The sequence below is a fragment of the Lepeophtheirus salmonis genome, chromosome 12 (assembly GCF_016086655.4).
Source record: "Lepeophtheirus salmonis chromosome 12, UVic_Lsal_1.4, whole genome shotgun sequence".
NCBI classification, from domain to species: Eukaryota; Metazoa; Arthropoda; class Copepoda; order Siphonostomatoida; family Caligidae; genus Lepeophtheirus; species Lepeophtheirus salmonis.
This window is the reverse complement of record NC_052142.2, coordinates 11000672-11013256: the sequence shown is the minus strand read 5'-3', so window position 1 is coordinate 11013256 and position 12585 is coordinate 11000672. Positions and strand designations below refer to the sequence as shown.

General features: G+C 34.3%; 1 protein-coding gene across 1 annotated transcript; it reads left to right on the top strand.

Annotated features, from left to right (window-relative positions):
- The first annotated feature begins 11393 nt into the window (after positions 1-11393).
- Positions 11394-12273, top strand: LOC121126946 (peptidyl-prolyl cis-trans isomerase). The gene is made up of 4 exons (XM_040722311.2): positions 11394-11610; positions 11660-11876; positions 11931-12067; positions 12132-12273. The coding sequence occupies exons 1-4, from the start codon at positions 11542-11544 to the stop codon at positions 12201-12203; spliced, it is 495 nt and encodes a 164-aa protein (XP_040578245.1). The 5' UTR covers positions 11394-11541; the 3' UTR covers positions 12204-12273.
- The last annotated feature ends 312 nt before the right edge of the window (positions 12274-12585 follow it).

Below are 12585 nucleotides of genomic sequence, written 5' to 3'. Positions count from 1 at the left end.
AAACTAGTCTCAGACAAACTATTTGCGAACCATCAAAAGCTACTACTCCCGTTGTTGTGACCATTCAAGCACTTTTTTTGCCATTAAATGAGTTGTGTATCATAATTCTTGATAATTTTGGCTAAAATAGAATCATATTTTAGGGTTAGATTTAAAAAAAATTGAATAATTACTGTTAGATAGTACAAAATTCAGAGTTCCATTTCGAAATTAGTAAATATTTTATACTTTTACAGATAACTTGATCGTCATTTGGCGTGGATGACTCAAAACATTTTTATATGTATTTCTATAAATGATATCAGTATCGTATCAACATCCTCCATTAATTTAATGATAGTTCCTCGGGAAGGGATAGGTTTACCCGTGTATTTCTCCGTAAATGTTTTGAACATAGATGATTAGCAATGGATAAGGTTATATTACATGCAATCAGCATCTTAGTGAGATCAGAGTTAAAGTCTGACTTGATGTATTCATCATTCACTTGATTTTTTAGATGAATATCCATACTCTTGTTATGAGATGAGGATAATGAGTGGCGTGTAATTCTAGACAGGGGACTAAATGCACATTTATATCGACAAATCCGACAAACCATCTGTTTCTCATCTGGTAAGTATTTTCCAAATTCCTGGGCCTCCATTTTCATAAATCCAGACAGAAGGCGACGTCATTTTGGGGATTTTATTCAGTTCTCTATCTACTATCCCCATCTAATAATATTATATTAATATTGAATAATAAAGGCGTGAATTATAACGTTCATGATTGATAGAGGAAGATGTATATTATTTAATCAATGATGCCATAAGTATTTCTTCTCTTCTCCTTGCACGCTTTTCTATTCTTACCAAAACTATCACCCTTAGCTATTATTCTGCAAATAAGGTTCATAATTAATTACAATTTCATGGAGTGTGACGTTATACAATCCACTGTAACGGATAAAAAACGTCTAAGTCAATTATACGTTGTATATCTTTATTAAACATTTTGCTAATAAATACTTTGGTTATACCATCAAAAATCATAAAGCAGGCAGATGATAATCACATCAGTATTTTAAACAATGATACCATATGTATTTCCCCCCCCCCTTTTCCTTGCACACGTTTTTCTCTACAATATTATCAACTTTAGTTATGAGACAAGTATGTGATGAATTGGGGATTATTAAAACTGAAACTTAAGCTGATCAACCGTATACTAATCCGGCCGAAAGATTAAATAGGGATATTGGTCAAGCTATTAGAACTTTAATGGTACAAGAACATACCCCTGATAATAAATTGCATACATGCCTGGGTGGAGCTTGTGGTAATATTATTACATATCGATCGTTTGTAGTTGTTGATCTTATTTATTTTGTTGATATTGTGCTTGTTGTAAAAGTATTTATATAAATAAAGATCATTTAGTTGGATCTTAATTGTAGTATAATTAAGTCAAATAAAGCCATATGCTAGGTTACAACAATTTATTTGACTAATTTTAAAATTATTGAAGTTTTAAACAAAATGGAATAGTTACTCCGTCTAGACCGATTTGACGGGAATCTGAACTCACCAGATCTGGACAAGTATTGGAATTAATGGAAGTTTACTTTCAAAAGCTTTCTTAACCTTTAGCAGAACTGCAAAAAGAGAACAAATTAAGACTAATGAAACACTATGTGAATCTGACTAATTATTAATTTATTGAAGCAGCTGAAAGCTATTATGGCACTTACAATTATGGGCAGTATAAATATAAAGAAAAAGTATGAAATATTTGATAGAAATTTGCTTGCTTCACGTAAACAGAAAGAAAACGAGTCGTTGGATCAATTTCTGCAAGCTTTTAAGATATTGGCGAAGGATTGTTAATTTCGAGCTTTTTAATAAAAATAAAAATATACTAGATGCGTTCATTTGTGGTCTTCAACCTTCTCAAATCAGACAAAGAATCTTGGTGGTCGCTAAAAATCATTTTAAACGAGTCGTTTGATTTAGCTAAATACTACAACAATCAGTGACCTATGATTCTGTACGTTTGGCTACCGTCGCAAGAGATGAAAGGAAGGCATCGACAAATAGTGATACCATTATGCTGTAAAGGGTCGTTGTTTCTTCTATGGAAATGGTAGGAATGTTAGGTCCAGCTGCCTTGCTAGGAATGCTCGTTGTAGAAGGGCCAATGAACTAAGATATTTTGCTCGAATGTTAAAATCTGGTATTCAAATTGGGAACCATGGGTCAAGAGAGGCTGAACTGAATGTACACGTTGTGGTGTCCACATCCTTAGGAAAATTAGACAAGATTTGTGTTAATAGTATTGAGGTAAATGTTCTTATAGATTCTGGTAGCTTTGACAGTTTTTTAGTCTGTGTAGAGTCAGAGAGATTAATCTAAAAATGAAAAAGTCAGACAAATTAATTAGGATGGCTTCTAATTTTTTTCAAACTAATACCTCGGATCTGGTTCATGTGCAGGTTGCACATGAGTTCAATAATACAGAGTTGTATGAGCATGTCAAGTTGTTTGTTCTTTCAGAATTATGTACTGATGTGATCTTGGGACTGGATTTTTTAGACCTTTATTCAGGATTGCATATCACTTTTGGAGGAAAGAGGGAGTGTTTTTCAGTTATCAGCGTGATGTGTATCACAGTTATTCCTTCACCTGCATTATTTCGAAACCTTCTTCCAGATTTTAAGCATATCATAAAAAAGTCACGAAAACGTTCAGAAGAAGATAGAGAGTTTATTCATCAAGAAGTAAAGAGATTAATAGACGAGGAAATTATCGAGCCCAGTACAACATCATGGAGGGCCCAAGTGCTGATTACTGAAAATGATAGAAGAAAAACACTAATGGTAATCGATTATTCACAAACTATTAATAAATTTACCTTATTAGATGCCTATCCTCCTCCACAAATTGAAGAGGTACTGCGTAAAGTGGCCGTAAACAAAAAAAAATTACGACGGTGGATCTTAAAAGTACTTATCATAAGGTCAGGATTCAAGAAAGTGAAAGACAGCATGTAAAGCCTGTGGTCGATTTTATCAATTTCGTCATATACCATTTGGGGTCACTAATGGAGTCTCCAGTTTTCAACGTGTGATTGATTTCATTATAGCCAAAGAGAATTTATGACGTTACTATCTGCGGAAAAGATCAAAATGAACACCATAAGAATTTAAAATCTTTCTTGAAAGCGATAGATAAGTAATAAATGAGCGTAAATGCGAATATTCAACCACAAAAATAAAGCTTTTGGGGTGTCAGATAGAAAATGTTACGATGAAACCGGATGCAGATAGACTCACTTATGAGAATTCCATAACCTAGGAATAAGAAAAAGTTTTTTGGGGTGTTTGCACATCATTCTCGATGGATACCCTCTTTCTCAAAGAAGTTACAGTCTATTGTACATCCTCAAGATTACCCTTGGATCCAGAATCTAAAGAGTATTTTGCAAAAATGAAGAAGGCCATCGGAAATGCAGTCATTATGGTTATTGATCCAATGGAAAGATTAACAGTAGAGACAGATGCTTCGGAGAGTACGATTGAGGCCTTTTTGAGTCAATTTGGAAAACCGGTTGCTTTCTTTTCGAGATCGTTCAATTAGTCTGAGAGACATCATTCTGCAGTAGAAAAGGAAGTTTATGCAATTGTAGAAGCTTTGCAAACTTGGATGTATTTTCTGATAGGAAAACAATTGTTGCTTCTTACAGATCAGTTTCCTGTGAAATAACGTTTGATAAATCATCGGATAAGCTGCACATTATCCATAATAAATTATGAAATCTTGGGAATACACGAATTTTTCACTATGTTAGATCTTTTAATTTCCCATTTTCCTTTGAAGATGTCAACAAGGTGAGCTCCACTTGCAAGGAATGCCAAAAACCGAAACTTAAATTTATAAAAAATGACGGTAAAAAATTAATTAAAGCTACTAAGCCTCTTGAAAGGGTGAGTCTTGATTTAGTAGACGAATATTCCAGATTTCCTTTCGTTTATCCAGGTGTAGACCTCTCCTCTAAATCAGTGATTAGATGCCTTCAGGATTTTGGTGCCATTTTCAGTTAGCCGGAATATATTCATTCGGATCTGCTTTTATCTCCAAAGAATTGAAGACTTATCTAAGTGTAAGAGGAGTAGCTAAAAAGTGGTACTATCCCTTACAATCGTAAGGGGACAGATAGGTAGAACGATATAACGGCATTGTTTTGAAGGTTGTGACATTAGCTCTCATGTTTGGGGAACTGCCAATAGAAGAATGCGAATAAGTACTCAATGAAGGTTAAAGATCTATACGAGGCTTACTTTGTACTGCTACTAATCATACTCCTCACGAAAGGATGTTTCGTTATCAATTGAAGATCGGCCTTCATCAGACAATACCAACATGGCTAATAGAAGCAGAGACTGAACTTCTTATAAATCACGTAAGGAACAATAAGAACAATCCTTTAGTCGAAGAGGTTGACTTAATAGAAGTGAATCCTACGTACGCTCATGTCCGCTTCGAAAATGGAAGAGAAACAACAGTTGCGCTAAAACATTTAGCTCCAGGATCAGAAGTTGTAGATGGAGGAGATGAAAGTACATTAAAAGAAGTAGATGAGGAAGAACCAATGAGGACTGTCGTGGAGAATAATAATACAGACCCCAAGAGATCTAATAGAGATCGATGGGGTCCCCCCTTATTGGGAATCGATAATTAAATAAAAATAAAAGAATAGACACTGTGACGTATTAAATTAAGGAAATGAGGATGTGATAATATTACTTATGTATCGTTTGTAGTTGTTGATCCTATCTATCTTGTTGATATTGTGTTTCTTGGAAAAGTTTTTATCTATATAAAGATTCTTTAGTTGGATCTTACTTGTAGTAGAATTAAGTAAAATAAAGCCATATTCTAGGTTACAAAAGAGCTTTAGCTCAAGTAAGATTTATTATCGTACCGAGATTTACGAGATACAACAATTAGAGAGTCATCTCAAAGATAGAGAGGGATATAATATGAAGGTTGTCCAAAAAATTATTAATGCTGGGGATCATGTATTTTTGTGTGCACCACAAACAGACATAAATCGTAAATTAGCTACTTACCATAATGGACCTTTTAAGGTTTTAAAAGTAATTAATGACCGAATGGTTGAAAATAAAACAAACAAGAGTCCAAAGAATGTAGATGAGGATAGATTAAGAGTAGTTTCAGAAAAGGATAATTCTAAAGAAATAATTCTGCTTAATGCACCTCTTTATCGTAATAAATGAAATGAACCTAGGCTAACAGATGAAGAAAAAAAAGAAGAATATAGTCCAAAACGAGTGATCCAATTTTCATATCCTGATTATCATCCTACACCAAAATCTAATAGTAGGGATTATGATATTTCTAAATCGTTAATTATTGACAAAGTAGTAGAATGATATGATAAAATGAAAAATTATGATACAAATGAGCTCGAAGAATTACACGTGCGGGAAGAAGAAGAAACAGAGAATGAGGAAAAGGTTGCTGAAATGCAAATGTCTGTCGAAAAAAGTAAGAAAAGCAACGTTGGGAAAGGCAACGAAGTCAAAAATAATATTGAGTGCTGCTTTTGATAAACTTTGTGCGTTGTTGGATAGCAAGGCACACCCTAAGTCATTTAAAAGAAAACCTCTCAGTCCACATGCACAAGGAAGAAAAGAAATGTGTATAGGTGCAAGCCTTGAAGAGAGCAAAGGGGATTTAAATAATGAATCCGACTTAGATGATAATTTAAATACTGTGGATGCGCCTACTGACGAAGTTCCGCAAATGAATAAGGAAGAGGTCGATGAACAATAGACTGTTCTTTAAAGGAATAAGTAAATTATTTATAATTAAGAATCGAATTCAAGAAAAAAAGAATTAACTTAAATAAAATATGAAGTTACTTATTACATTGCAATTACTTGTGTCAGTAATGAGAGTTTTTGGGACAGATTCCGAAAATCAAATAAAGATGGAAAGGAGAAACTCCAATGATGTTAAAAGAAATGGGTAGAGTGGAACATCAGTGCAATTGATTGAAGTAAGAACCGGACTTCGCCTGTCTGAAATTAACAGGAGATTAGTTAGGGTTCTGGATAATATGCAGGAAACGACAAAGCATATGGGTATTCTACGTCTCCTGAAACCTTTAAGTGATATTCTACGCCGAAGCAAGCAAATTAATCAACTAGTGATATTGTGTAAATATGAGTCCAAGGGTCCAATGGTAAAACGAAAAAACAAGTAATTGTGGGCCTCAGAATATTGGGAGGCTGGATACTGAAAGGATTGTTCACACAGTTCTTTTCTGATACTGGACATTCAAGATATGAATAAGAGATATTGGATAAGTTAGCAAAACAAGAGGAAGAACTAAGAGCACTCCGTAATGCAATCAAAAGCTTGGTTATTATATATGGAGTCATGAAGAATGTCAAAATGATGCTTCACAATCAACTAGTGGAAGTTGAAATTGAAACAATGATTATGGTGTTAACAAGTATTTCTGAACAAGTGGATAAATGGATAAGAGGTATTCAGAATGGAATGACTGGAAGATTAACACCGGACTTGCTATCAATTCAGGATGTGAGGAAGATATTGGACATGTTAAAAAAGAGAAATCATGATGGATCAATCAGTCTAGTTGAAGGTGAGAGTATTGGGAATTTTTACTCTCTACCTGTTCAACTAGAGAAGATAGTAAATGGTTTAGATGTGGCAATTCGATTACTTTTACAATACAAAAATAATGTATACGATTTATATAAGAATAAGGAAATAGTAGAACAAGGTCATACAGATGACCAATTGGTAAATATTTGGTGATTGATCTTCTAAAGGGTTTTAGTAAAGAATTTGTGACGAATGAATTGGTAGATTTTGTTTATCTGGAAGATATTTGTCTGTGTCCACATCTAAGGTTGTTCAAAATAGTACAAAATAGATGGTTACCAGCATTGATCCGTGGAAACTTCAAATTAGCCATGGAACTATGTGACATAATGTTACATAGATCGGACGACGTGTTTGTGTCTCAAATTGACGCTGGGAAAATATATGTTGATGCACAGAAAGCACAAATGATCAAAGCGTTGTGTACAAGTACTTTGGGGAAGATAACAAAATATCAAGAAGTGCTTGGGATTGGGCAATGGATGATAACATTGGATAATAGATGCAATGTTAGAATTGGAGGATATTTAGTTGGGGAAGAACCAGTAGTGAGCAAGATCAAGTTAAGGGTCATGCAAACAATTATTCTAGATGAGGTGGAAGATGTCATTGCAGATTTAAATGCAGAGAATCGTTTTTGGATTTACGGTATAGTGGGTCTTGAAACTTTACAACTTATTATATTTTCAGGATTTTTTTTGACACTACTCTGTAAAATATGGGCCAGGAGGGCTGTACAGGAATGAAGTGAAATCCTGATGAACCGTTAATATAGAAAAGACGAGATTGTCTTTACCTCAAGGAGGGAGCATCTGTTGTAACATCAGATCAGGATCTTCAATAGCTAGATATGACTTCCATATTATTATATATTGTTGTGTACATTTTTATATTTATTGATTGAGATAATATGGAAGGGGACATCTCTTTATATATGATAGTGGGTAAATTCTTTCCCCAATGGTGATGCATGTGTGAAGTGAGTATCTTCCAATAAATGAATCTAAAACTAAAGAACAAAAAAGCTCTACAAAAAAACTTGATTTTTTAAAATTTATTATGGAATATACTGTATGCATCATAAGTCCTTGTACACTTTGTACTTTATTAGAAAGAAAGAAACAACAACTAGGCTTATCATAAATTATAAAAAAAAATTATTAAAAAGGAGTTGAAGGATATTTTAAATTCTCTTATTTTTCAGAAATCTTCGACAATACAATGCTCCAGGCAGGTTCAAAACTTACGACAGACTTTCCTGAATGTATCTGCCGGAATGCTGGCCCATTCCTCCTCCACCTTGGCCTTCATGACCTCCACGGCCTTCCTCTCTACGGTGCTCCATATGTAATAGTCATGTGAGTTCAGGTTGAGAGAGTTGGGCGCCCACATCTCCTTGGACCAAAATCCATCTATCCCTAATTTGTTAGTAAAATACTTTAAAGGGATCTTGTAAATGTGATACGGTACTCCATCTTGTGTCCATACCTAATTTCCAATGCCGTAAGTTGCGTTGAAGGCGGGAAGCACCTTCTTGGCCAATATAATTTTATATTCATTTGCCTTTAAGGTCCCTCTTATCCACATTGGTGGAAACGCATTACTGTGAAAAAATTTTCATCCGGAAAAATGAGGACTTTCCTATTGGGTTTCTCCCATTTATTAAGGAGAACTTTCGATCATTCCAAACTCTTATGTCTATGTAAAGCCGTCAAATCCTGAACTTTTGAAACGACCCTAGACTTGAGGCTCAAATCATCTTTTACGATGCGTCTGACAGCCGTTTTGTGAACTCTGAGGTCTTTGTCCATTTGCCGGATGTGGTCACGAGGGTGTGTGTCTATCTTCGCCTTCACACTCCTTATGAGGTTCTCTGTGCAGACCGATTTTGGCCTTCTCGTTTTGTGAGATTGACAAGGGATTCATTTTGTTGTAGAGTCTCTCAGCGTTGTATACAGTAGTCCTACTGATCCAAAAGTTACGTGCAATTACCGAGATATTGTCTCCGGCTTTGATACGTGCATCGTTTTTTTTAAAGAAGTTTTTGTATTACAGTAATTACTATTTTTTGGAACTCCTGAAATACCTGCAGCTGATTTTAAATTTTTCATAAATAACTAACTAAAAGGAAACTGTTTTTTTTTTTTTTTTTGTTATTTATCCCTTTTTATGAAATGCCCAAAATTTAAACGTTATTATCCGTAAAAAAGGTGTACAAGGACTTATGGCGCATACAGTATATCCCTCATCTGAGGTAAACTCAAAAAACTTAATAAATTCCGTATTCAGTAGTGGCTTCTTATGTACTGTCATCTTGAAGGTTCCTTCAATATCGACCACATGTATTCCGGGGTCTATGTGCCTTCTAAAAAACGAGCATTCCCTTTGCAGACCTATATTTAGCAGTCCCGATTTCCAATTTATTAATACTAGAATTAGAATATTTTCTACTTTCTACACATGTCACTCAAGTTTATCTATTGTTATTGAGACGTGAATATATTCTAGTTTATAGCTAGTTATTTTCTTGAAGGGAGAAATAATAATAACAACATAGTGCCCCTAGCGGACAAAAAATGTAAATTCTGACCAAGACATTTTTAATCTGTTTATTGTTTTCGTGCATATTTTGCTACTTGGGTTTAAAGCTTTAGTTCTTACACAAGGAATGTTAATCGTAGTATAAGTAAGGGTGATAATTTTGGTAAGAATAGAAAAGCGTGCGAGGAGAAAAGAAGAATTACTTATGGCATCATTGATTAAATAATATACATCTTCTTGTATCAATCATGAACGTTATCATTCCCGCCTTTATTATTCAATATTAATATAATATGAGATGGTGATAGGCGATAGAGAACTGAATAAAATCCCCAAAATGACGTCGCCTTCTGTCTGGATTTCTGAAAATGGAGGCCCAGGAATTTGGGAATTACTTACCAGATGAGAAACAGATGGTTTGTCGGATTTGTCGATATAAATGTGCCTTTAGTCCCCTGTCTAGAATTACACGCGACTCATTATCCTCATCTCATAACAAGAGTATGGATATTCATCTATAAAATCAATTTGACGATGAATACATCAAGTCAGACTTTAACTTTGATCTCACAACGATGCTTATTGCTTATTATATAATCTTATCCATTGCTAATCATCTACGTTCAAAAAATTTATGGAGAAATACAAGGGTAAACATATTGGTTCCCGAGGAACCATCATTAAATTAATGGAGGATGTTGGTACTGATGTCATATATAGAAATACATATAAAAATGTATGAGTCATCCACACCAAATGATGATCAAGTTATCAGTAAAAAGTATTTACGAATATCGAAATGGAACTCTGAATTTTGTACTATCTCACAGTAAGTATTCAATTTTTTTTAAATCTAACCATAAAATAAGATTCTATTTTAGCTAAACATATCAAAAATTATGATACACAACTCAGTAAAGGGCAAAAACAACTGTTTAAATGGTCACAACAACGGGGGTAGTAGCTTTGGATGGTTTGCAACTAGTTTGTCTGAGACTACTTACTTCGCTTTAAGACTTGGGTATGATAATTAGGTTTTCCAATATTACATAGTGAATAAATATTACTTTTTTATCACTAAAGGCTTAGCTATGGTTGATGGGCTCCTAGAAATGGTGTTCAGAAAACTCATAAAACGCAAAAACAACTGTTTAAATGGTCACAACAACGAGGGTAGTTACATTGGGTGTTGCATTATAATTAACAATTGTGTATATCCATCATGATAATAGTATGTTGTTATATAAGCATACCTAAATAACGGGGGAAAATCTTTTTTGATGCTCTTAATAGGGAGTAATATCGCCGGACATTACTACATAATTAGCTTTTGCTCTATATCTTTACGATGAATTTATTTATAAAAATTTTTTATTTGTATATTTATTGTCTAATTTTATGATTTTGACATTTACTTTATTAATAATAATTAGTTAGATCTCATCGGTAGAGATATATCTAACCTGTGCACAATTGTATATAGCAACTTCCACATGAAGAAGAGGGGTGATTATCTTTTTGATTAAACTCCACGTCTCGCTTGTATTTTGCAACCTAAAGTTATGACATATTTAACTGAATTCCGGTGTCAGAACAAGAAAATATTATCTGGATCAATCTATTATTTCAATATTCTGTATTTATAATTTATTATTATTAATAGTTATATGATTTTAATTGTTTAATTTTGTATATTTAACTTAAATGTTTAATGGTTTATTTTTTAGTATGTAGATTATATTTAATTAAAGCCTTTAAACTTTGAGCTTCAAATATATTTCAAATACTCTACTTTGTCGTTTCATTAGCTATTATTCTGAGAATAAGGTTCATAATGAATTACAATTTCATGGAATGTGACGTTTTCAAATCTACTGTAACGGATAAAACAAGTCAATTATACGTAGTATTTCTTCATTAAACATTTTGCTAATAAATACATTCGTTATAGCCTCAAAAATCATAATAAAGCAGGCAGATGATAATCACATCAGTATTTTAAACAATGATACCATATGTCTTTTTTCCCCCTCCTCCTTGCACGCGTTTTTCTCTACAATATTATCAACTATGAGTATAAGTATTCCTTGCCTAAACGTTATACAAAAGAAAGCGGTAGCATGAATTTGATTTCTGGAATGTTCTTAAACACAAGAAGAAAGGAAGAGGAAAGAGAGAAGAAAAGAGGAAGGAAAAGAGAGAAGAAAAGAGGGACAGAGAGGGTTTAGAAAAGACTCTGATGTGAGAAGCAGTTGCATGGAAATTGTGATTGGAAGAGGAAAGAGATTGGAGTGGATTAAAGATGAGTTTGCCGAGAGTGTTTTTTGATATGGGTGCTGATGGGAAACCGTTGGGGCGTATAATAATGGAGGTAAGTAGTGTGAGCGTGGAGGGAGTGGATGGTGATTGTTGTGTTTTAGCTTCGTTCGGATGTGGTGCCCAAGACAGCGGAGAACTTCCGTGCCCTGTGCACTGGTGAAAAGGGATTTGGTTTCAAGAATTCTACCTTTCATCGAGTGATCCCCAACTTCATGTGCCAAGGAGGAGATTTCACGGCGCACAACGGGACTGGAGGGAAATCCATCTATGGTTCCAAGTTCGAGGATGAGAATTTTACTCTGCGACACACCGGACCCGGTAAGTTGATTCCATGTCTGGCCACATGTGTTAGAAATACTGTTTATTGTTAAGGTATCCTCTCCATGGCCAACGCGGGCCCCAACACCAATGGATCTCAATTCTTCATTTGTACGGCGAAAACAACGTGGCTCAACAATAAGCACGTCGTGTTTGGACAAGTAGTCCAAGGGATGGAAGTGGTGAAAGCTGTGAGTGTTCCTTCCCCACCCTTTACACTCGTCTCCTTTTAACTTGTTCTTTTGCCTCATTTAGGTGGAGTCCTACGGATCACAATCTGGGAAATGTTCTGCTCGGATCGTAGTTCAAAATTGTGGTCAGGTTTAATTGGGCCTCATTGCACATGAAGCGTTGTAAAACTTTATCAATTTAGAATACATCTTCCCTATTTTTTGTACTTGCGTTACTATCAATATTGTAGCTTCAGTATTGCTTAATACCTTTAATAACAGTTCTATAAGGCCTTCAAAGGATTGGGAATTATGAGGGTATTTTTTATTTGAAATTAAACGGTTTTTTAAGGAGAGTTAGTGTGTCGACAAATATCTATTCAGATTATCATTTCTGTGTTATTTTGAGGTGTGATCAACAAATTTAATTAATGAGAGATGGAAAAGTGGTTAATTTGGGTTGTGTGCCAGCTCTGGAATCACTAGCATGATCATTCAACTTTTTTATTGTAACTTAAGTAAGTAGTGTTTTTAGACAG

Bases quoted from the DNA above. Each gene is read 5' to 3' on its own strand.
- LOC121126946 (XM_040722311.2), top strand. From the start codon at position 11,542: ATGAGTTTGCCGAGAGTGTTTTTTGATATGGGTGCTGATGGGAAACCG. The intron at 11,877-11,930 runs GTAAGTTGATTC...TTTATTGTTAAG, and splicing joins TCTGCGACACACCGGACCCG to GTATCCTCTCCATGGCCAAC. The intron at 12,068-12,131 runs GTGAGTGTTCCT...TGCCTCATTTAG, and splicing joins GGATGGAAGTGGTGAAAGCT to GTGGAGTCCTACGGATCACA.